Source organism: Castanea sativa, chromosome 2 (assembly GCF_040712315.1).
Source record: "Castanea sativa cultivar Marrone di Chiusa Pesio chromosome 2, ASM4071231v1".
Classification (NCBI taxonomy): Eukaryota; Viridiplantae; Streptophyta; class Magnoliopsida; order Fagales; family Fagaceae; genus Castanea; species Castanea sativa.
In genome coordinates this window covers 51,256,133-51,279,929 of record NC_134014.1, presented here as the reverse complement: position 1 = coordinate 51,279,929, position 23,797 = coordinate 51,256,133, and the positions used below count along the sequence as shown (strand labels likewise).

At 31.3% G+C, this 23,797-nt stretch overlaps 2 protein-coding genes and 1 non-coding gene across 5 annotated transcripts; all 3 read left to right on the top strand.

Moving 5' to 3' along the window:
- Window positions 1-3,856: 3,856 nt before the first annotated feature.
- Window positions 3,857-8,985, top strand: LOC142626493 (uncharacterized). 3 transcript variants are annotated; one of them, XM_075800326.1, is made up of 3 exons: window positions 3,857-4,345; window positions 5,912-6,660; window positions 8,119-8,985. In XM_075800326.1, the coding sequence occupies exons 1-3, from the start codon at window positions 4,058-4,060 to the stop codon at window positions 8,129-8,131; spliced, it is 1,050 nt and encodes a 349-aa protein (XP_075656441.1). In that variant the 5' UTR covers window positions 3,857-4,057; the 3' UTR covers window positions 8,132-8,985. The 3 variants fall into 3 exon arrangements, with proteins under 3 accessions (XP_075656441.1, XP_075656439.1, XP_075656440.1); XM_075800324.1 differs by having other exon boundaries at window positions 8,105-8,922; XM_075800325.1 differs by having other exon boundaries at window positions 6,736-8,521.
- A 5,302-nt stretch (window positions 8,986-14,287) lies between these two features.
- TRNAM-CAU (transfer RNA methionine (anticodon CAU)) lies at window positions 14,288-14,372 on the top strand. The gene is given in 2 exon segments: window positions 14,288-14,325; window positions 14,337-14,372. It is a non-coding gene; the product is annotated as a tRNA-Met (tRNA).
- A 6,968-nt stretch (window positions 14,373-21,340) lies between these two features.
- On the top strand, window positions 21,341-23,243 carry LOC142626203 (uncharacterized). The gene has a single exon (XM_075799998.1). The coding sequence runs from the start codon at window positions 21,516-21,518 to the stop codon at window positions 22,848-22,850; it is 1,335 nt and encodes a 444-aa protein (XP_075656113.1). The 5' UTR covers window positions 21,341-21,515; the 3' UTR covers window positions 22,851-23,243.
- The last annotated feature ends 554 nt before the right edge of the window (window positions 23,244-23,797 follow it).

Below are 23,797 nucleotides of genomic sequence, written 5' to 3'. Positions count from 1 at the left end.
TTTAAGTGTTTATAATCTTTGGCTTGCCATTTAATCCTCAAACACTTCTAACCTGGGTTTCAAGCCCACACTCTACAAATTACATTGTTTAAAGCTCATTGGGCCTGAGCCCGTAACTGTTCTTGGGGCCAGGTGCAATTGTGCACTTACATCTATGTAAGAATATTTTTAAAGTTTAAACTAGTTTACAAATAAACATACAATCTATATCTATATATTACTAAAAGCTGAAACGTAGCATTTAATGTTATTGTACTCACATTAAGCCACATCAGCATCCACGTCATTATTCTTTTTCTTTCCAATTTTCTTTTAATTGTTTCTTAATATTTACTCTTTTTTTTTTTTTAATAATTGCACTTTCTCCAACCTTTCTCATGCCTTTACATTTTCATCTCCCCACTACCCTTAACCTTAATATAACTTTTCATCTTTCTTTATTTTGTCTCTTCATCTTTCCCTCCCTTACCTTTTCATCTCCCCACTACCCTCAACCTTAATATCACTATTCATCTTTCCATTCAACTTCCTTTATTTTGTCTCTTCATATTCACACCATCTTCTATAAATTTGTTATTCTCTCTTCCATTCTTTTGCATAGTTTTCCAACACAAAAAAAAGTTGTTTCTCCCTCCCTCTCTCTCTCTCTCACACGCACACACACAAAAAATTTTGGAGTATTTTTTTTCCTGCATCTCTGCTTAAGTTGATAATTTTTGTGTTTGTTATAACTCTACGTTGGGTTGGTATAATTTAGTTTTGTGTTTTAAGTTTTTTTTTGTTCTCTTTGATTGTTAAATATTATACTATTGCGTTATAAAAAAAATTAAAAACAATAATATATAAGAATATAATATATATTATTCTATTACATAACATGATTTGGGTAATTTGGTGTTTATTGTTATATATTTTATATTTTTAATCTTTTTAATCTTTTCATCTTATTTTATTCAATATTTAAACTCAGTCACATCCTCCGTATAATTAAATTATTTATATTTTCTTGTCTTTTTTAATTAAACATATAATATTTTATTTAAATTTAAATAAATTAAACTTTTTAACATTTACACTTTCTCCAACCTTTCTCTTTCCCTTTACATTTTCATTTCCCTACTACTCTCTCTCTTAATATCACTCTTCATCCTTCCCTTTATTTTGTTTCTTCTTATTGTTATCCTTTTAGTATAAATTTGGCATTCTCTTTTTTATTATATGCATAATTTTTCTTCACAAAAAAATTTATTTCTCTCTCTTTCTCTCTCAATTTTTGGTGATACACACACACACACACACACACACACATATATATATATATATATATATATATATATTTGCATCTCTGCTTTAGGTTGAGAAATTTCTGTGTTTTTTAGAACTCTACTTTAGGTTGATGCGATTTAATTGTGTTTTAAGTTTTTTTTTTTTGTTTTTTGTTTTTTCACTTTGGTTGTTAAATTTTATCATATTGCATTGAAAAGAATTAAAGATAGTATATAAGAATGTAATATATTACATAATATGACTTAAATAATTTGGTATTTATTTAGAGATAATTAATTTGGTGTTTATTGTTATATCTTTTATTTTTACTTTTTTTCTTCTCATATTATTTTATTCAACATTATTATTATTATTATTATTATTATTATTATTATTATTGTTGTTGTTGTTGTTGTTGAATTAATATATTAGATTATATATATTTTTTAAAGTCAATATATTAGCTTGAAAGAAAAAGAAAAACCAACTATTAACACTTAAATCAAGCCTCATGTTCACAAGTTCTTTTACAAACACATTATTATGTTTAAGCTTGGTTCGTTTAATAGTCGAACCTAAACTTAGAATGGCTAGGATGGTTGCAAAGAAACACCATTAATTTGAAGTTCTTGATTGTTTCTTTTTCAAAGAAACGCCATTAGTGGGATCTTGTTGCTTCATGACGGGTGAAGATGCCACTCGTTTTGCAACTAGAATTTTACACCATTAATCTATTGTTGCTTCACGACAGGTAAAGATGCCAATAACCTGATAAACCAAAGCAATGGTGTTGTCTCATGAGGGGTGAAGATGCTTATATTGGTGCAAATACAATAATAATGGAAATAACACAATGAGAAGTCTGCCCCAAGATATAATAGCCCAACAAGTATCGTATGGCTAGAACAACCTCTGCACAAAGTATTCAATCCCAAAGCTAAACCTCTTTTTTTTTTTTTTTGGTATATTACAATATTTTAGATTGGGTCTGAATGAGTCTATTTATAGGCTCAATGGGTCTCACGAAATTACTATCCAAACACATTTGATTAATTAGATCCATTATCTTGATGTAGTGGGTATTACAAGATTAATTGTTGAATATTAATCTGATGGGCGTATTAAGTCGAGCCATTTACTCACCAACGAATATGGTTTTTATTTTGAATGGGCAGTCAGGTAGGAAGATACAAGAGGATGGCACATTTCCATTACCTCTCCTTTGCGCAAGTATCTAGCTCAATATCTGAGTCAATTCATATTAGCTCATTAATCACTACAATTAAAAAAAATAAAATAGTTTTTCTCTTTTTCAATGTGGGATTAAACATTTTCACTAACTTTTTATCTTCCATATTCACTCCCACATATTTATATTTACGTTGTAATATTTATTCATTTTAGTTAATTAATATTAAAATGTTCCAACAGCTTATAACCTGATACACCAAAGCAAAAAATGTTGTTTATTGCATACTTGATCTATAGGCAGTAGCGTGAGTTTGGATTAATTTTTTTAGTTTAATTATTTATGTAAGACTTTTTAAAGGTTATTTTTTTAGGCATAATTATATTTTCATTAACTTTTAGAAAATAAATAAATCAATTGTCAGGAAAAGGCTAATCCAAAGGCACACAAATTTACTGCTATTATCATATGTGCTAGGCTTTGCAAATTTAACATACTCCTCAAATTGTTCTATTAATTTAAATATGATAATTTTTTTAAACCCTATCTACTAAAGAGTAAAGAGGCATCTTGATCTGAGTAGTAACAATTTACCACTATCTACTAAATAATTTACTACTATTATTGTAAGTGGTAAGCTATTCTATTCATATGGTATCACTAAACAAATCGGTAGTAATTGTTATTTCTTTACATATTCCTCTATTCCTATTAATAATTATTTCTATTTCCACATAAATGTACCGAGTAATTGTTTTTCTGGATTTGGATGATCTTTTTTTCATGAATTTCTATTATTTATCGTATAAATTAAATACATCCTGAAAAAAAAAATTAATACCTTAAAGAAACTGTATATTCCTTTAATAAAACTATAAATAAATAAAGAAAAAAAAAAAGTCCTAGTGAATGTAAACATAAACTCGGATAGTCCAAATAGGGAGGTACATTTTTACGGGATCTATGGAATTAAAAATTCTTTCCTCCTATTCTTTAAAAGGAAATATTCGTTTCAAGATACTAAAATCCTGATCACATGCTTGACTTCTTAGTTTTTACGAGCTTACGACCATCTTGCTTCTTTAACGTATGTTAGTATTGGTTCAAAAAGTATTTTTAAAATTAAAAAAATACAGTTGATTTATTTTGACAATGCTTTATAATCTTGTTTTACATGAAAATGTTACTATCAAAACTTTCTTAAAAGTATTCGTTAATAAAGACAAACAATTAAGCCACTTGAAACAGTAACTCAGATCCTGTCCCTAATTTATCTCCTACAACCCCTCTACTAAGTTCCATGCATCCCAGCCCTACACGTGGCAATTTCTCCAAATTTTTAGCTAGACGTAGACATCACAACATTTTGTACCTATCTCAAGGCCTTTTCTCAGTTCTTACTCAAACTACTCACAATTTTGTGTATGTCTTAGTAAGTCAACCAACCATAAACCCCTCCCCCCCACTTCTTTCTGAGTTCTCTGTCCAAAAACAGAGACAATCCACATCTTATGGATTTCTGATTGGTCTCCTCTGTTTCTCATTCAGACAGAAACAGAGACTCTCTGTTTTGAAACAGAGGAAGAGAAGAATAAAAAAAAAATGAAATCAGAGACATTGACGTTGGTGCTGGTGAATCTGGCTAGCATAATGGAGAGGGCAGACGAGTCATTGTTGCCAGGGGTGTACAAGGAGGTAGGAGAAGCTCTACACACAGACCCAACTGGGTTGGGCTCACTCACTCTGTTCCGATCCATAGTTCAGTCTTCTTGTTACCCACTTGCCGCATACTTGGCTGTGCGTCACAACCGTGCCCATGTCATTGCCCTCGGCGCTTTTCTCTGGGCCGCTGCCACCTTTCTCGTTGCCATCTCTTCCACCTTCTTCCAGGTCTCTCTCTCTCTCTCTCTCTCTCTCTCTCTCTCTCTCTCTCTCTCTCTGTTAAAATTGAATGATATGGTTAAAATTGGGTGACATTTGTGTATGTTTAAGGTCATAAATTTTGTGTTGTGTTCGTGTTAATATGTACAGATCTATATAGTCAGTAGTAACACGTTAAAAGAGTGAGTTGATTCAAGTTGAGGCAAAGAAAAAAGATTAACATTTTTAGTAGTAAAATAATACATATTAATTAAGAAGGTGACAGATATTATTACTTTGAATAGAATAGAATGGAAGAATATATTGGATGAGTCTGTTGAAGATCCATAGCCGACCTCAAGCTTTTGGGGGCTAAGGCTTGGTTTTGGTTGTTGTTGTATGGGGAATTTAGTGTTTTCATTTTGCTTTGTGAAATAGGGTCTTTATTTTTTATTTTTCTTTTATTTCTAGTGTAGAATTTTCTAGAATGGGCAATATGAAAATGGGTTGTTACTCAAAACATGTAATTCCTATGTTTCAGCTCAGCCAAAAGGAAAGAATGAAAGAAATATTTTGGTGCTATGAATTCTAGTATGGGTGTATTGATATTTTTCATTGTACTTCTATACATGCTCTAGGTATTTACCAGTCAATGTGATTTCTGGTCACTTTTCTGTGTTTTCCTTTGACCCGTTCTTCAAACTTTTGAAGGATTTAGATTAAAGTACGTAAGAGGTTTAATTCATGACTGCTAAAATGTTATTTCGCAATGACTTTAAAGATTAAAATTTGACGGATGAAAGATTGATAGTATAGCTTGTATAGTAGCTAATAATGACTACCAAAAAAACCTGACAAAGAATGAGATTATTTGATGTTGTTTTTATAGTATTTGGGTGCAAATCCTTTTCTTTTCTTTTTTTGACTCTTGGGTGCAAAAGCCTTAGTGTAAAGTTATTTCTGTGCACCAAAATCTCCCAAATGGTAACAATAATGCAAAGACGTTTATGATAAGTCCTTAAATATAGCATTACGTGTTCAGAAAAGGCTATTTTTCTTTCCAGGGCTAAAAGTTAGTATTCCAACAGCAATGAAATTCTCCTCATATGAATTTGGTCTGGCCATAACAATATCCGATCTGTATTAGACATTGCTCTCACCAAACAAATACACATTTAACTATGAATGAAATAATAGTCATTCCAAGTGCTTTTCAATATTTTCAGATAAAGCCTTGTAGTTGGTTATAGTTTTGAATTAAATGGTGTGTGAAAGAAAAAATGTGTACATGGCATAAGAGCTAAACCATATTGCAGAATGAACAGTTAGAATTTAGGACAAGACAAAAGAAAAACTATGACATATAGTTAGTATACACACACACACACACACACACAGAGTCAAGGAATTTGATTCTTTAATGAATGAGCTCCAAACTAAACCTCGGTGGAGGAAATGAAAGTCTTCCTGTTTATTCTGTTTGATGCATTTTCTGTTAATTCTGTTCCCAAAAAGAATATGTTGACACTGGAACCCCGGTTTCCTTTTACTTGCATGATAAATATGAACATTTAGTTTCCTGGTTTGATAAAACAGGTGGCAGTTTCAAGAGGTTTAAACGGGATTGGACTTGCAATAGTGACACCCGCCATTCTGTCCCTCGTAGCTGACTCAACTGATGATAGCAACCGTGGTATGGCTTTTGGATGGCTACAACTAGCAGGAAACCTTGGTTCTATAATTGGTGGGCTTTCTTCTGTATTAATAGCCTCAACATCATTCATGGGCATCCCCGGTTGGAGAATTGCCTTTGTTTTGGTTGGACTAGTAAGTGTCATCGTAGGAACTTTGGTTTACCTATTTGCAAACGATCCAAACTTTTCTGAGACCGATAGAGCTAAAGATAGAATTCACCATAAGCCTTTTTGGTTGGAAGTTAAAGACCTAATTATAGAAGCAAAGGCTGTTATGAGAATCCCATCTTTCCAGATAATTGTGGCACAGGGTGTCTCTGGATCATTCCCCTGGTCGGCATTGTCATTCACCACTATGTGGTTAGAACTTATTGGGTTCTCCCATAAAACAACAGCATTACTTTGGACGCTCTTTATAATTGCTGCTTCACTTGGGGGTCTGTTTGGAGGGAAAATGGGGGATTTGCTTGCAAAACGCTTACCCAATTCTGGGAGAATAATCCTTTCACAGATAAGCTCAGGTTCTGCCATTCCTTTAGCCGCGATTTTACTGCTGGTACTGCCTGATGATCCATCCACAGGATTCATGCATGGGCTGATTTTGTTTATAATGGGATTGAGCATATCCTGGAATTCTCCAGCAACTAACAAGTATGTATTCTTTATCCATTAGATCCTCTTTCCATGTGTTCGAGAACTAACAGGGTATTGGCTTTTCTGTTTTAGGGTTTGGGTGGGGAAGAAATGGAAGAGCAAGAAAACCGTTGCTTCGTCAGTTATCACAGCACTATAGTGCACAACACATGCATTGTGTGCATCCACAATTTAATAAAACCACCCTAGAAATTTTTTTAAACTAACATAAATACTATGGGTCTAAATATCCATTAAGATGGATAGTTGGTATAATTGACTTGAGAATGGATGAGGTTGCTTGATTGGACTTGTTAGTGCAGGTGGTTGCTGTACTGCAGCCTCAGAGTGACCCTTTAAGAGTGTGATGTTATCAGTCTGGAATAGCACATATCAGTCTTGTTCATATGGATATGTGGGAAATAGGAATGTTTCCGACATGTAGGTTAGGAAGGCCCTGATGTTGAAACAAAAATTGCAGCCTCCACTCGTTGATATTGATTTTTAAAAATCTCATTATACATTTTAAAATTTTCTCAACTCTTTGGGTATGTTGGCAGACTGTCAACTGCCAAACCTGTATTTTAATTGAGAATATTTGATGGTGAAGAGTTAGTTTTGTCTAATAATGAAAATTGTTGTAGGAAAGTGTAATATACACGAGGGGTCAAAGAATGATATGCAGAAGCATGCTAACTTAAGGAGGCGACTTTAGGAAAACCTGATTGGTGTTTCCACTTCTGGATTCCTAGCCATACTAGGTAGCATGTTAGATCTCAAAATATTTAGGGCGGTGCAATGCATCAGTGTTAGTCTTTTGGTGGTAGTAGTATAATTAAACCATTGAGTTTAGCAGTACATACAGTAGAAAAGGCAGTTGCAGTGGGAGTTATTATCACAGATTTTTATTTCTTAAAAACAAGTCATGCAGAGGTTCAAGATCTGTGCAATGTGCAAAAAAGTGAACTTATTTGCTAAATTATTCATATATGCATCTATATTTTTATTGTATTGTACTCATTTTGTGAAGAGTGGGGGGTGGGGATGGAGTTCATGTTAGTCATGAATTATAGCAACCATTCCAATCCTCAACTCTATTGCTCTACTTCTTTTTCCTAGACAGACATTGTTTTACCAAAGCAGTCACTCTTGTATAGATGAAAAAATTGTAGGCATGATGTGTCAAGCTAAAACTTACTCTTCACTGCACTTCTTTGCATGGCAAAGAAGTCCCCAAGTTATGGTTGGCGTCATCCTGGATGAACTTTGACCTCTCTAGGAAAGACCTGAATAGAGATAAGAGATTCATTTCTCCATATATGTGCTGCTACTATGTTAAAATGCACAATGTCATATTAGAGTGACAGGCCAAAACTATTGAAGTTTTAAAATGAGCTGATGAAATTAAATATGCTTAAACCTAGATTTCTAGTATTCTTTGATATGTAAACAGTGTGCACAGTCCCATATTTGCAGAGATAGTCCCTGAGAAGTCTCGCACGAGCATCTATGCATTGGATCGATCTTTTGAGTCTATACTATCGTCATTTGCTCCCCCTGTAGTTGGAATTTTGGCTCAGCACATTTATGGTTATAAACCTGTTCCAAAGGGGTCATCAGATGCTGTAGAGATAGAAACTGATAGAGAGAATGCTGCATCATTGGCGAAGGCACTCTATACAGCAATTGGCCTTCCGATGGCAATTTGTTGCTTCATCTACTCCTTCCTCTATTGCACATATCCTAGAGACAGGGAGCGAGCAAGAATGCAGGAATTAATAGAATCAGAAATGCAACAGCTAGAGGAAGATAATTCTCCTTCAAGAGAAGAGTACGCTGAAGTTCATGTTTCAGAAACAAAAGAGCTGAATGGCAAGGAAAGAAATAAAGTCAGCATTAATTTTGGAGGGGAGGAGAATCTTGATATGGACGACAACGATGAGAAGTCATTGCTTTCCCATCAGCAAATGTTCTTAAATCCAGGACAATAATGAACCTGCCAAGCAGAAGGTAAATTATGAGGCCCTGTCTAGTTTCATAATCAACTCAAAATGATGAAAATGCTTCATCAATACACTTTGTCCAGAACGGTTAGCACCTTATGAGATCCCTTCAAGTTCATAACCAACAGGTGTTTGCATTCCAAGTCACTCAGAATTACAGTCTTGTTTTAGAAATCAACTGGTTGGTTTGTTCCACGATATGAGAAAAAAATTAAAAATGTCAATTCTTGTTAGAAAACACTTGTTAAATCTTTTATGATCTTAATCTTTTGATTAACAGGTATTATAATAATTATCCATGTTATTAGAAGTAATAACATGGAAATTATTTTTATTCATATTCATCAATACATTGAATTGCAAGGTTTGACAGAGATTTTAGCCAACTGTGATATAAGATGTGAAGGTTTTAGCTCCAGTATGGCTTTATGTAAAATGATATCGTCATCTTTATGCGGTCAAATGGCCAAAACACGAAATTAACTAGTGATTACTGACTACTTACTCTATCAATTACTGTTACACCAAACTCAAAAGGTGTTTATTTCCAAGATGTTTTCTGTTGTAAATTTAACTTGTTCATTTCTTCTTTGGCATGCACGTAAAATTTACAGCTTATTCACCTTTGGCCTTAGCCTTCATGGGTTCGGAATCCAAACTAATCTATGTAAATTAAATTGAAATAGAATGCCTCTATATATTTTTTCCTTGTTTTTTTACATAAAATTAGAATGCATTTGAATTTCCCAACAAAGAACACCACCACATCAAATAAGCTCTTATGTCCCTTCTATTGTCATTCACGGGTATAGAGATATTTCTCTATGCTATTCACAAACGTCAAACACATCCCATTTCAAATCAGCATATTCGAAATAAATGAACTGAATTGTAAATCCAATTAAATGCATCGAATTGAATTTCGAACTTGACTTTACTCTATTTCATCACGGTGAACTAAACTGAATTCCAAATCAAATTCATCACTAATTGGTTCCAAACATATTGTTAATCTCCTCTACATTATATCCTGACACACAGCCAACACGCTCTTTTTTGACATGATTTATATATCATAGTCGTTGTTTTAAATTTTAATGCTTCACAAAATAAAGCTTACACTTATTTAGCAAATAATAATAATAATAAAGCTTACAAGTTGTAGATCTGCAAGTCTATTTCATCAATTGGCCCCAAGTTTTCGATCTGTAACGACATCGTGTTAGAATCGCCCCTGCAAATACTAAAATTGCTCTCGGGAAGGCTCGTCATCTTTTCTCTCCCTTCAAATAAGAAGAAGAATATAAAGAGAGTATGATTTATGTAAATCTCACAATATCGTCATCTTTTTTAATATAATATCATAGTACTTTTTTTATAGGATTTTGAATTCTTGAAAGTAAAATACCATGCAAAAAGAAGAAAAAAAATAAGATAAAGATAAAGATAAATTACTCCACAATCGATCCACACTCTAAATAATAATTGTTACATAAATATTTATAATTCACTTAATAATATAAAATTTACAAAAAAAAAGGTGAAATTTTTTACTCAATACTTGATTTCTTGAAAGTAAAGTAGCATACAAAAAAAAAGATAAAGATAAATCACTACACAATCCATATTCTAAATACTAATTACTATCTTAAATATTTATAATCCATTTAATAATATACAATTTACAAAAGAAAAAAAGTGCAAAAAAAAAATTACCCAGTACTTGATTTCTTAAAAATAAAGTACCATACAAAAATGAAAAAAAAAAAAAAAAAAGATAAAGATAAATCACTCCACAATCTAAATTCTAAATACTAATAACTATCTTCAATATTTATTATCAACTTAATAATATAAAATTTATAAAAGAAATTTTTTTTACCTAGTACTTTATTTCTTGAAAGTAAAGTACCATACAAAAAGATAAAGATAAAGATAAACCACTCCACAATCCACACTCTAAATACTAATTACTATCTTAAATATTCATAATTCACTTAATAGTATAAAATTTACAAAATAAAAATAAAGTGAAAAATAATAATTTACCATATACTTAATTTCTTGAAAGTAAAATATCATACAAAAAGATAAAGATAAATTACTCCACGGTCCACACTCCAAATACTAATTACTATCTTAAATATTTATAATCCATTTAATCATATAAAATTTACAAAAGAAAAAAAATTGATAAAAAAAGTTTACCTAATACTTGATTTCTTGAAAGTAAAGTACTATACAAAAAAAAATGATAAATCACTCCATGGTCCACACTCTAAAAAATAATTACTATCTTAAATATTTATAATCCACTTAATAATAAAAAAATTTACAAAAGAAAAAAAAAGTGAAAAAAATGTATCCAGTACTTGATTTCATGAAAGTAAAGTACCATACAAAAAGAAAAAAATAAATCACTCCACGGTCCACACTTTAAAAACTAATTACTATCTTAAATATTTATAATTTACTTAATAATATAAAATTTACAACAGAAAAAAAAAAGTAAAAAAAAAAAAACTTAATACTTGATTTCTTGAAATTAAAGTATCATACAAAAAGAAAAAAAAAATGATAAAGATAAATCACTCCACGGTCCACACTCTAAATACTAATTACTATCTTAAATATTTATAATCCACTTAATAGTATAAAATTTACATTAGGAAAGAAAAGTGAAAAAAGAAATTTACCTAATACTTGATTTCTTGAAAAGTAAAGTACCATACAAAACAAAAAAAAAAAAAAAAAAAAAAAAAAAAAAAAAAAGATAAATCATTTCATAATTCACGCTCTAAATATTAATAACTGTCTTAAATATTTATAATTCACTTAATAATATAAAATTTATTTTAAAAAAAAAAACAAGTGGAAAAAACAAGTTTACCTAGTACTTGATTTCTTGAAAGTAAAGTACCATACAAAAAGAAAAAAATAAAGATAAATTATTCCACAATCCACACTCTAAATACTAATAATTATCTTAAATATTTATAATCCACTTAATAATATAAAATTTACAAAAGAAAAAAATTTTCCAGTAATTTATTTCTTGAAAGTAAAATACCATACAAAAAGAAGAAAAAAAGAATAAAGAAAAATCACTCCACAGTTCAAACTCTAAATACTAATTACTATCTTAAATATTTATAATCCACTTAATAATATAAAATTTATAAAAGAAAAAAAAAAGTGAAAAAAAAAATGTACCCAATACTTGATTTCTTCAAATTAAAGCATCATACAAAAAGAAAAAAAAAAAAAGATAAAGATATATAACTTCATAGTCTTAAAAGTAAAGTACCTTACAAAAGAAAAAAAAAAAAATATATATATATATATATATATATATATATATATATATAAAAGATAAAGATAAATCACTCCATAGTCCATACTCTAAATACTAGGGTTTATTTGGTAACGTTGTTTAAGTGTTGTAGAAATACGTGTGAGTGAAAGAGTGTTGTAGAAATACATGTTGTGTTGTTTAAACAACGAAAACTATGGTTTAAATAACACTAACAAATAGGACAATAATTACTATCTTAAATATTTATAATCCACTTAATAATATAAAATTTACAAAAGAAAAAAAAAAGTGGAAAAAAATTTACTCAGTACTTGATTTCTTGAAGTTAAAGTACCATACAAAAAGAAAAAAGAAAAAAGATAAATCACTCCACTGTCTACACTCTAAATACTAATTACTATCTTAAATATTTATAATCTACTTAATAATATAAAATTTACACAAGAAAAAAAATTACCTAGTATTTTATTTCTTGAAAGTAAAGTACCATATAAAAAGGAAAAAAAAAAAGATAAATTATTCCACAGTCTACACTCAAAATACTAATTACTATCTTAAATATTTATAATCCACTTAATAATACAAAATTTAGCTAAATAGAGTTTTAACCTTTTTTGAGGATAAACGGTAGACATAGAGGTTTAAGTAACCTTTGATGTACACAACTGTGGTGGTGAGTCAGACCTTGTAAGTTTTGAGCTACACATGGGTGGACAGTTTAGACTTGGGTCATAAATCATAATCGCTAGGCTTTGGCTTTTTGTCTATTTTGAGAAGGTAGTCATTTATTTTTAGAGAATTACATTTGTTTGGTCTAATTGTCATCCTTAACCTATATCAATAACTAATAGTAAAAATAAGTTACTATAAATTATTAGGTAATTGTTTAAAAACTTAATGAATAAGGTTTAAAAAGTTAAATGTAAGTTTAGAGCACCATATGAGGGGACTTCATGCATTCTCACATGAGGTCTCTACTTTTATATGTGTATATATATATTGATAACATGGAAATTATTTTTATTCATATTCATGAATACATTGAAATTGCAAGGTTTGACAGAGATTTTAGCCGACTGCAATTTAAGATGTGAGGGTTTAGCTCTGGTATGGTTTTACGAAAAGGGTTGTGTTAATAGGTATCGTCAGAATTTACCATTTTATGTTAGAATTTTTGTCAACTACTTAGCTTTATGTCAGTATTTTGTCAACTTTATAGGCTTTAAGGTCAACTTTATACAATTTCTCCCATCTATTCATTTTTTTTATTTAGTGGAACTTACATTATTTTAACCTTAACAAGCACCACCCGGTGCTAGTTAACATTTGCCTATGTAAAATGATATCGCCATCCTTATGTGGTCAAATTGCCAAACACAAAATTTACTAGCGATTACTGACTACCTACTCTATCATCTACTGAAAAAACTCTATCAATTACTAGTACACCAAACTCAAAATGTGTTTATTTTCAAAGATGTTTTCAGTTGTAAATTCAACTTGTTCATTTCTACTTTGGCATACACGTATAATTTACAGCTTTAAATTCACCTTAGGCCTTTGCCTTCATGTGTTCGGAATCCAAACTAATCTTAATTTGTAAATTAAATTGAAATAGAATGCTTCTTCTTCTTCTTCTTCTTTTTTTTTTTAATTTTTTAATTTAAATAAAATTAGAATGCATTTATTTTCCCAACAAAGAACACCAGCACATCAAATAAGCTCTTAATAATCTATTCTTTTTTCAATTTTCTAAAGACCCTTTTAATCAAATCCTAAAATCATTCCCTTTTTTTTTTTTTATGAACAAAAACATACCTATGTTATTCACAAACGTCAAACACTGAGACATTCCATTTCAAATAGTATATTCGAAATAAATGAACTGAATTGTAAATCCAATTAAATTCATTGCATTAGAGAATTGAATTTCGATCTTGAATTTTAATCCATTTTATCACAGTGAACTTAACTAAATTCCAAATCAATTTCTCCTCAAAAAAACCAAATCAATTCCATCACAAATTGATTCCAATCGCGTTGTTAATCTCCTCAACCTTATATCCTGACATAACTTTGCAAACCAATACTCTCTTTTGACAAATATATATTCTTTATGGAACATAAGTTGTTTTAATGCTTCACACAGAAGCCTGCACTTAGGAAAAAATAAATATTATGTTTGTCAGGTCGTTGGTAAATCTGCAAGTCTAGTCATCAATTGGCCCCAAGTTTGCTGTAAGGAAATGCCATTGATGCAATTATCCTATTATTATGGAGCTCTATGTAGCCATTAAATAAATACTTGAGCAACAACGTGAACATCGGGGTGGTGGCGCAGTTGGCTAGCGCGTAGGTCTCATAGCTTCTGAGTTATCCTGAGGTCGAGAGTTCGAGCCTCTCTCACCCCAACAACCCTTTTGTTTCTGTCTTTTTTTTTTTTCCCTGAAATCATTTTATTTTAGCATAGACTGAAAAAGTCCTAGGGTCAAACTTCCATGGAAAACGGTATTTAAAAAAGTCCAGAAGATTTGAATAGTAGGAGCAAATCAGCATCCATCAATTTAGTATTATTTTTCTTTCCATTTGAGATCAGATAGCAATTTAATATTAGTCTCACAAGTACTTTCTTCATTTATCATTGATGTACCCTGCTTTGAAGTCTGGAGTCTGGTCGGTGCTGCTCTGGATGCTCATGTTATTCATGACCTTCCTTCCTACCTTTGGGAGAATCAAAAGCATAGTTTCTGCTTAAAATATGTGCTAATTCTGCCTCTATTATTCTAAGGGACATTTTAAAAAAAATAATAATAAATGCCTCTAAGAAATTAAAACTATGGTGTGTTTCAAAATAATTTAATTAACCACCGCACATGGTGCGATGGTCACTCCACAGATATATATGCTTGTGGAGTGTAGAGGGCAAGGGCCGGGGTTCAAGTCTCCAGGAGGGAGCTTCACACACATTTACACTTAGATTATGCTAGAGTAGAAATTCTGTCTTGTATCAAAAAAAAAAAAAATTAATTAGACAACTGTTATATTTCTTATTGTAGGGGATTATTTGGTTTATCGGTATATGGAAACTGCACCTTGTTAAAATTTACAAACCCGTGGCCAAAATTAGTTGATCTAGTAGTAAATATAAGAAATATGTGAGAGGGTGAAGAGTGACCCCATAATCTTTCTAAAAGGAGAAAGAAATTCATCAATCTAGTTACAATTGTCAAGAGCCTTGTAGTTCAATTAGCACTACTTGAAATTTTTAACTAAGATATCCAATGTTCAAATCTCATCTTCCTCAAAAAAAAAAAAAAAAAAAGTTATTTGGCCAAATTAAATTACTTACAATAATGAAGCAACCGTCTTCAAAAAGCTATATATATATATATATATATATATATATATAGAGAGAGAGAGAGAGAGAGAGAGAGAGAGAGAGAGAGAGAGAGAGAGAGAGAGAGAGAGAGAGAGAGAGAGAGAGAGAGGTTTAAGTTACACCTGGTGTCTTCACAAGAATTACACATTTTTTGAACTATTGATTACTATTAAATCTAAAGGTAAAAAAACACTCATAGTAATGTCATTAACGCTCTGTTTGTTTTGCTGAAAAATTTTCTGTAAAAATAATTTTTTACATTTTTCAGTGTTTGGTAGCACAAAAAAACTGGTCAATGGAAAATTATCTTTAATCAATAGAAAATCCTAATAAAAACAAGGCTTGTTTTTTATAGGTTGTTTTCCAAAAAAATATTTTGGAAAACAATCTCTCTCTCATAGTACACTCTCTCACTCTTTCTCTCTTCCCTTTTCTTTTTCTTTCCCCACACCCTCACTATCATTAACTCTGGTCTCTCTTCTTCCATAGATCTCTCTCCCTCACTCGCTCTCCATATTTCTCTTCCCTTTTATAACACAGTTCTCTGAGTAGATTTTTTTCCCTCATTACTCAGTAATTTTTTCATTCTTCTCTACCAACTTGCAAAAGAGAACATATTTACAATAGTAATTATTTCATTCCTCTCTACCAAAATCCCAATTATTTACTTTGAATTTCAAACTTGATTTTATTTTTTTTCAAAGAAATTTTTGGTTTGATGGATTCTAGGTAGAAGTTTTTTTTGCACATTAAAGTGCTAAAATATAAAAATAATAATAATAAAAAAGAAGAATGAATGAATAAATGAAGTAAAAGACGAAAATTTTAAACATAATGCCTATATGGTTCTAAATTGCTTTTACATAGGATAATTTTTTTTGTTGACAGATATATTATGCAGATACTATGTAGTGATGATATATTATGTAGATACATTATATGAATACATAATTTTGAGTAATATTAAAGACTTGTGGTTGACCATAGTAGACAATTAGTGTACCAGCAAAAAGAGTAGACAATTAAAAGTTATTGTTATTTGTACTTATTAAAGATGTATTCTCCTATATATATATATATATGTATGTATGTATGTATGTCTGTGTAGACATTTCTGTCCATATATATGAGCAAGATCTGTGTGTGTAGAGATTATAAAAATTTTACAACTAATTTTGATTGTATCTATTGTCAAAATTTTAGTATGAAAACCAAATTCATTCTTGGTTTTTTTATTATTATTTGTATTGATTATATTAGTTGGTTTACATAATACACATGTCTTAAATTACACAAGAAATATAAAAAATAAAAATAAAAATAAAAATTTGCATACCAAACACCAGAAAAAATTCTTAAGCTCATTTTCAAGGTCGTTACCAATCACTGGAAAATGATATAGTTTTCTACAAAATGCTCTTTGAAAAATGAACCATTTTCCAGAAAATGTTGATGCTGAAACAAAAAGAGTGTAACTCTTCTTATTAAAGGGGAAAAAAAACTACAGCATTAACTTTCCACTCTCCTCCATGTCATCATCTTCTTCCTCTCATAAAATCATAACGGTGCTGAATAGTGCTTTTTCAGAATATCTTATATAATACATTTTCGCAAAACATATTGGGAGCATGGTCCGAATCATATGGAAAAGCATACATTGTAAAAGGAAATGGTTAAATTGTAGTTTTGGAAATGAGAGGAAGAAGATGATGTCATGGAGGAAAGTGGAGAGTTAATGCTGTAGTTTTTTTTCCCCCTTTAATTAGAAGAGTTAATGTCTAAATTACTAATTTATAGGAAGTAATATTGACATTATTATGAGTGTTTTTTGACCCTTAGATCTAATAGTAATCAATAGTCTAGAAAATGTGTAGTACTTGTAAAGTTACCAGGTGTAACTTTTTTTGAGAAGGCACTGGGTGTAACTTGAAGCCATCTCATATATATATATATATATATATATATATATATATATATATGTAATTTGATCAAGTTTATGGGGTTTACATGTGGTGAGAGATAAGATTCAGACGTTAAATGCATAAGATAATTAGTAGTAAAAAAGATTCCATCTCTTTTTTTGGTAAACAGATTTTATCTCTTTTTCCATATTTATTCACCTCTTGCTCCATATATACACAAAATAAATATGACCCATTTCAGCACATGCAAATGGGGCCATGTCCTTATCAAAGATACAGGATATTTGCTTTAAACAAAGAGATGAACAAATGTGATCTTTTCCTTTGTGGCCTTAGCTCCTTTTTACATTGCTTTATGTGCTTTCCAGACAGGTCAATTGCAAAGCAAAATATTCATACTTTCACTTGCAAAGATGGACTTATGAGTGGAAGCGCAATAGAAAAGAATTAAACTCGTTGTTACCATAGAAATGTGACCAAATACCAATACATTGTGGCCAGTGATATTGGTCCATAATGTGAGGTGAGTCCATATCTGCATGTTAAGAAGTCCTATGCAAAATGCAAAATTAAAAAAGAAAGAGAAAAAGATTGGTGATTGAGATTGTTCCTTTTAAAAATCAGTAGCAATCGTAGAATTGGGAATGCACATGGATTTTGGAACCATGCTGGTCCTCAACCAGTATTTGAATTTTGATCACAAAATAAAATAAAATCCAACACTATAATGGAACACAGACTACCTTGTTCTTTCTTTATTTTCTTTAATAAAGGTTTGTATTTGTAGTTGTTTCCTATCATTTTTCAGTCAATCAGATAAGCCTGACTGTTGATGATATTAACCACTCAACAAATCAGAATAATTAGAAATGCATTGCTTAGCCATTTGGCCCATTTGCCATTTTCTACATCCTCTAAATTGATTCTTCCTTTTCCTTTACTTTTTATAATTGCTTTTAAATTTGCTGTCAAAGACTCAAAAGTGTGAACTAGACTCACATGATATATCCTAGGAAAGAGTAATAATATGCATAAAGTTAGAATGCTCAAAATGTGAGATCTCAGGGTTAGACAGACAAGCATGGAAGTTGGTTTCACGGCATACATGTGAGATCTCAGCTCACCAATCTTTGTGAAAGTCCTGCAATATTAAACATAAGAGAAACATATATGCCGAGGAAAAAAAATAATGTGTCAGTGGTAAGAAATTGAAAAACATATGAACATACAATGATCGTTTGAGTAAAAAAAAAGTAAAGTAAAATGAGACTCTCAATTGTACCCAACCATATTTTTCAAGTTCACTTTTCGTGCGTATATCATTGATATATGCTTGTGTATGAATACATGCGCGTGTGAATGAAAGAAAGAGAGAAAGATGAATTAGTTCATAATAAATGTAATTTTTTCTATGCACCATTAGAATATTATTAGATTCATTTTTTAGAGCAATGTAGCATATTTCAACTTTAGTTAGACACTTACAGAATATTATAAAATTTAGGGTATTTTTTTTAATTTCAATCTTCACTAATAATTTACTATTGCACGGTGTAATAGCCTTGGATTTAGGTCTACAACCCAAAATGGTAGGCGGTACAATTTCAGCCACAGTTTTTTTAATCTTTGCACAGTTGAACTCCAAATTGGTGCATTAAAGAATTCTAATAAAACAATAATAAATTTAGAAACAATTTTTTTAAGTATATCTTCTGAAAAAAATTAGGTAAATGTTAACCAATGCTCTTAAAGTAATGATTAATAATCTATTTTTAAAAAAATTTATGGAAAAAGAAAAAAAATCATTTAATATTTTGATAATTTTTTTCATTTTTCATAAAAATAGTATTAAAACTTTTTTAAAATAAATTATTAACCATTACTCTAAGAGCACTTGTTAGCCTGATCAAAAATTTATATTAAACCACGCGTCTATGAAATAAAAAATAGTGAGAACATTCTCCAATGAAAGTAAACAAATATTAGGTGAAAAATGTTTTATACCATTAAATAGAAAATACACGACTTAGTTTCAGTGCACTCAAACCGACATAAGAGATCCAAAATTACAAGACGAGGTATTAAAGTCGTAGGACAAAAAGAGACAAAAATTTTAGGTGAAAGTTTGCATAAAAGCCATGGGGCCTCCATTCAGATACTAATTACCGACAGTTTAGTGGCACTGGCGATCGAGTTGCTTTCATTTGGGTTATGGGAACCTTCAACCACGCAATCTTTGGCCCACAACTAATTAGAATATCACATTCTCAGAGCTTAGAATTATACAGCACTCACGGTTGTGGATGTTATTGTAAAAAGTCCATCAGAATCAGAACTAATCTATGATGTGATTATGTGAATTTCAATTTGTTTTTCGGGTCGGTCAGATCTAACCTATGAATGATGTGAATTTCCTTATGGTTTTTCGGGTCGGTCATGAATCATTATGATGTGAATGAATTGTTGAACTCCATGTTGATCCTCACAACTCACAAGTCTTCCAAAGGGTGCAACGTGGAACCTGAATGAAGTAACGTGTCTTGGGCCCAACGAAAAATTAAGAGCTTTTACTATTATTTTTTCGTCTGATGATGAGAGAAATCGAATGGATCGGTGCACCCAAGTCAACTAATTCAACTATAAAAAATTAAAAAAAAAAAAAATTGCCAAGTTTCCGAAAAAGTCCACTTTTTCTTTTATATTAATTTCTGAGGTAAATTAGTAGGTCTACATTTTTACTATTCACAATTTTAAGTTAGTTTGAATACAACTTATTTTGTTAAAAATTGAAAACCATAAAAAAATTACTGTTCACAAACATTTTACTGTTTATAAGCCTAAATGCACTTCATAGACAATAAACAGTGCAAAAGGCGCTGGATTAAAAAATGCAAAAAACAAAAAACGCAAACGCAAAAGATTACATCCGTATCCAAACCAACACTTATTATATTACAAGTTGTGGTAAAAATTGTAAACTTTTTGTGATTTTAGCATTGTTATTCATCTATTCTCCCCTATTACATGTTTGCCAATAGGTTATGAAACCGATGGCAATTACTTAGGTGGAAATCCAATACATGCTAATACTTCAGTGAGTCATACTCTTTGAGTCAAATTGGTCTATACTAATCAAACCAATTTGGCACTTAGTATTACATTATGTCTATAGGTTGGAAAACTAGCGAATAAACCAAGTTATTAAAGTCAAACGGTATCATTTTAAATTGTAAAACGACCCGTGAGTTGCAAATATGAATGCTGGTTTCCATCATTCTTTTTTCAAAATACATTCCTTATTTGTTTGACTCTCTCTAATTTGGTTTGAATTTCATTTGCTTATGGGCCTAATTGATTTGACAATTGAGACACGGTTAAATTAATCACCCACCCTTTTTTATTATATATAAAAAAATGAATATCCATCTTCCTTTATCAATTGCTAAATAGCCCTTCACCCTAAGCTCCAATCGATTGGATGAATGCAGATTTTGATCCCAAAATCCATCGAAAGTGTTTATAAGCGATAAGCATGCCGACTCCCACTTAAATCCTTAAGTCTTAACAAATAAGTCTATTTAATTAATTCCTTATTAATTGATGTTCCCCAAAGTATGAAAATTTTTGAAGCTTTTAATAATTCGAGGAAGAGGACAAGCAAAACTTAAATTGAAATCAAGGCCTATATCACATTCTACATAACAAAAAATAATGAATGGCCCTTTTTGTTTTTGGGGAACCAATTTGACTATAATTATTGACCTCTTAAGCCATCGTCTTAAATGAATTTTAATAGTCTCTCCTACTATACAGTAAACCCAAATTAATGAATTAATTTTAGACTAAAATATCCATTTCCACTGAGCAAAATCTAGATAGCTTAATTAATAAGTATTAAGCAGTATTATTACATTATTGCTTAGAGAGAGCCAATGAGTGAGCAGCAACAGCTGGGCCAGCAAACCCGCGTAGATTGGAGACTCTACAGTCTACACTCTACACTGCCTACTTGCACCATGTGACCCATCTCATCTCCAAAACACAGTTCTACTTCTGCATTTAAGTCCTTTCCTACCCACTCACTCCTCTGCTTTTTCCTCCTTTAAAAATGTGCTACTTATAAATCCTTCTTTTGCTCCTTCTCTCTGTCCCTCTCTCTCTCTCTCTCATATTAACACTCTGGATCCAATCCAAAGCCTGTTTCATCTGTGAAGAGCCTCTCAATAGAAGCAACGCCTACTTAGGTTTCAAAAATGGCTCCACTAGTGTACTTCAATCTCAGAAAGGTACAATTACTTTATCTTGTTCTATTACTCTTTACTTCTGTTCTCCTTTGTGCCTGCTCAGATTCTCAGCTTCCCAACAAACAGTTTTTTGGTAGAAGAAAATTGTTAGAACTAGAAACAGATGAACCACCCAAAAAGAAAACCAATAGCCTATCCACCAAGGACCAGATCAAGCTTAGCAAGCCTAGTTTATCCTCAAAAAACCAAACTAAACTCATCAAGTCTAGTCTGTCCAGCAAAAACCAAACCAAGCTCACCAAAGCCACTAATTCTACCAAACCAGCATCCAATATTTTATCCAAGTTAGGATTCAAGAAGCTCAATTCCACCTCAAAGATCAAGAAGCTCAATTCCACATCCAAAGCCACAAACTTTACCAAACCCAATTCATTTTCCATGAAGAAAACCTCAGATCTAGCCAAATTAAGCACACCCAAGAACAAAACAACCAAAATCACCACCAAGAAAGACACACAAAGTTCACAACTTCATGTTGAACCTGAAAAACCAATCAAAAACCAGCAACCAAATAAAAAGCCCAACCAGCAAAAGACCAAAAAACCAACACAACCCAGCTGGTTAGACGAAGAGGATGATTTGGTTTCAGAGTTCAGAGACTTAACAGGTTTGCCCACAAAGTTCCAACGAACTCTGATTCCAGACCTTGAGAAATTCTCAATCACCTCAAAAGCATACATTTTCAAAGCCAACAAAGAAATCACAAAAGGGTTCAAACCCATAGTTGGAAACAAATATGCAGCCACCATTGCCACCGTAATTTCTTGTGCTTTCATGTTAATCCCATTGCTTCTAGTCTCTCTCATTTTCACTAAAATCAAAGCCTATTTCTCACTCCAAAAGCTCTTGATTTTCATCCAAATATACCTCTCCATCTACTTCTCAATTCTTTGCCTCTCCTCGCTGGTCACGGGGCTCGAGCCACTCAGGTTTTTCTACGCTACTTCGATGTCCACCTACGTTTGTTTACAGGTCCTACAAACACTTGGATACGTGTTATACTTGTTGCTGCTTTTGATGTACCTGATTCTTGTCTTCTCAACTGAATGTGGGCTGAGCTCAAAGTTTCTGGGCCTGGCCCAAACCTTCGTGGGCTTCGCCGTTGGGCTGCATTATTACATGGCGGTGTTTCACAGAATGGTGATGCACCAACCGCCCAAGACCAATTGGATAGTTCACGGGATGTATGCCACGTGTTTCCTTGTCATTTGTCTGTTTGCTAACGCTGAGAGAAGAAAGAAAGCCTACTTGGAAGAAGGTGGCGAAGAGGGCAAGAAAAGCTAGCTATAAATTTTTGGGCAAAACTTGTGTTTAGTGCTATTTTGCGTGATTCAGATATGTGTCCACATGTTCAGATTCAGATGCAAAAAAGAACTCGACACAAGCCAATTCCAATCTTTTTTCTCATTTAGTATTTTATTTATTTTTTATTCTGTTTAGTTTTTACTAGACAGGTTTTTCCACAACCATAAATTTCAAGTGGTGCAAAATAATACCATTGGTCAAGCTCAAGCAAGAAGCAACCATGGTGTTATTAATTATTACTTTATGTACAAGAAAGTGGACAATTTTTAGCTACTTGATTTAATTTTTTTTAATATATAATTGTATGTTGTTATTATTATTATTATTATTATTATGATTATCACAATAAAAATGAAGCCCACAATTTATTTATTTTCTTTTGTGAATGTGCAAGTGCATGTTAATATGGCACAATTCTCTAGGGGTTCCTTAAAAAGGTGAAGCATTAAAGAAAGAATATTGGGATTTTACATTCAGTGAATGGCACTTCTAGTTCTAGACAGTTCTTTCTTCGCAGAAAATGAGGAATGCTCCTTTTACAAAGATAGGACACTGGCTAGGACTAGATTACTTCAAAAGACAGCTCGCCAGTCCCACTTGCCACTAAGATATTCTGGCTCCTCTGTAATTGGGCCGTGTTTTATGCCCCAAGTCTATATTACTTAGGAATTCTCTTCTAGCACAACGTGGTTCACCAATTAATTTAATTAGTTAAATTTATTGGTACATAATAGAATATAGAATTATAGATTTTAATCAACTCGATCAATAAAACATTTTATTATCAAATAATAGATATAAGATTTCAATTATCTCAATTAATAAAATCTCTTATATTTAGACAAGAAATTTGAATTTTTTTTCTTATATAAAAAATCAATTGGTGTCGTAATCTGATGATAAAGAGTAATAATTTGAAACAAATT

What these genes read in the sequence shown, in the direction of transcription:
- LOC142626203 (XM_075799998.1), top strand. Translation starts at nt 21,516, where the DNA reads ATGGCTCCACTAGTGTACTTCAATCTCAGAAAGGTACAATTACTTTAT.
- LOC142626493 (XM_075800324.1), top strand. Translation starts at nt 4,058, where the DNA reads ATGAAATCAGAGACATTGACGTTGGTGCTGGTGAATCTGGCTAGCATA. An exon ending in TCTCTTCCACCTTCTTCCAG is followed by an intron (nt 4,346 to 5,911) that starts GTCTCTCTCTCT and finishes TTGATAAAACAG; the next exon opens with GTGGCAGTTTCAAGAGGTTT. An exon ending in AATTCTCCAGCAACTAACAA is followed by an intron (nt 6,661 to 8,104) that starts GTATGTATTCTT and finishes CAGTGTGCACAG; the next exon opens with TCCCATATTTGCAGAGATAG.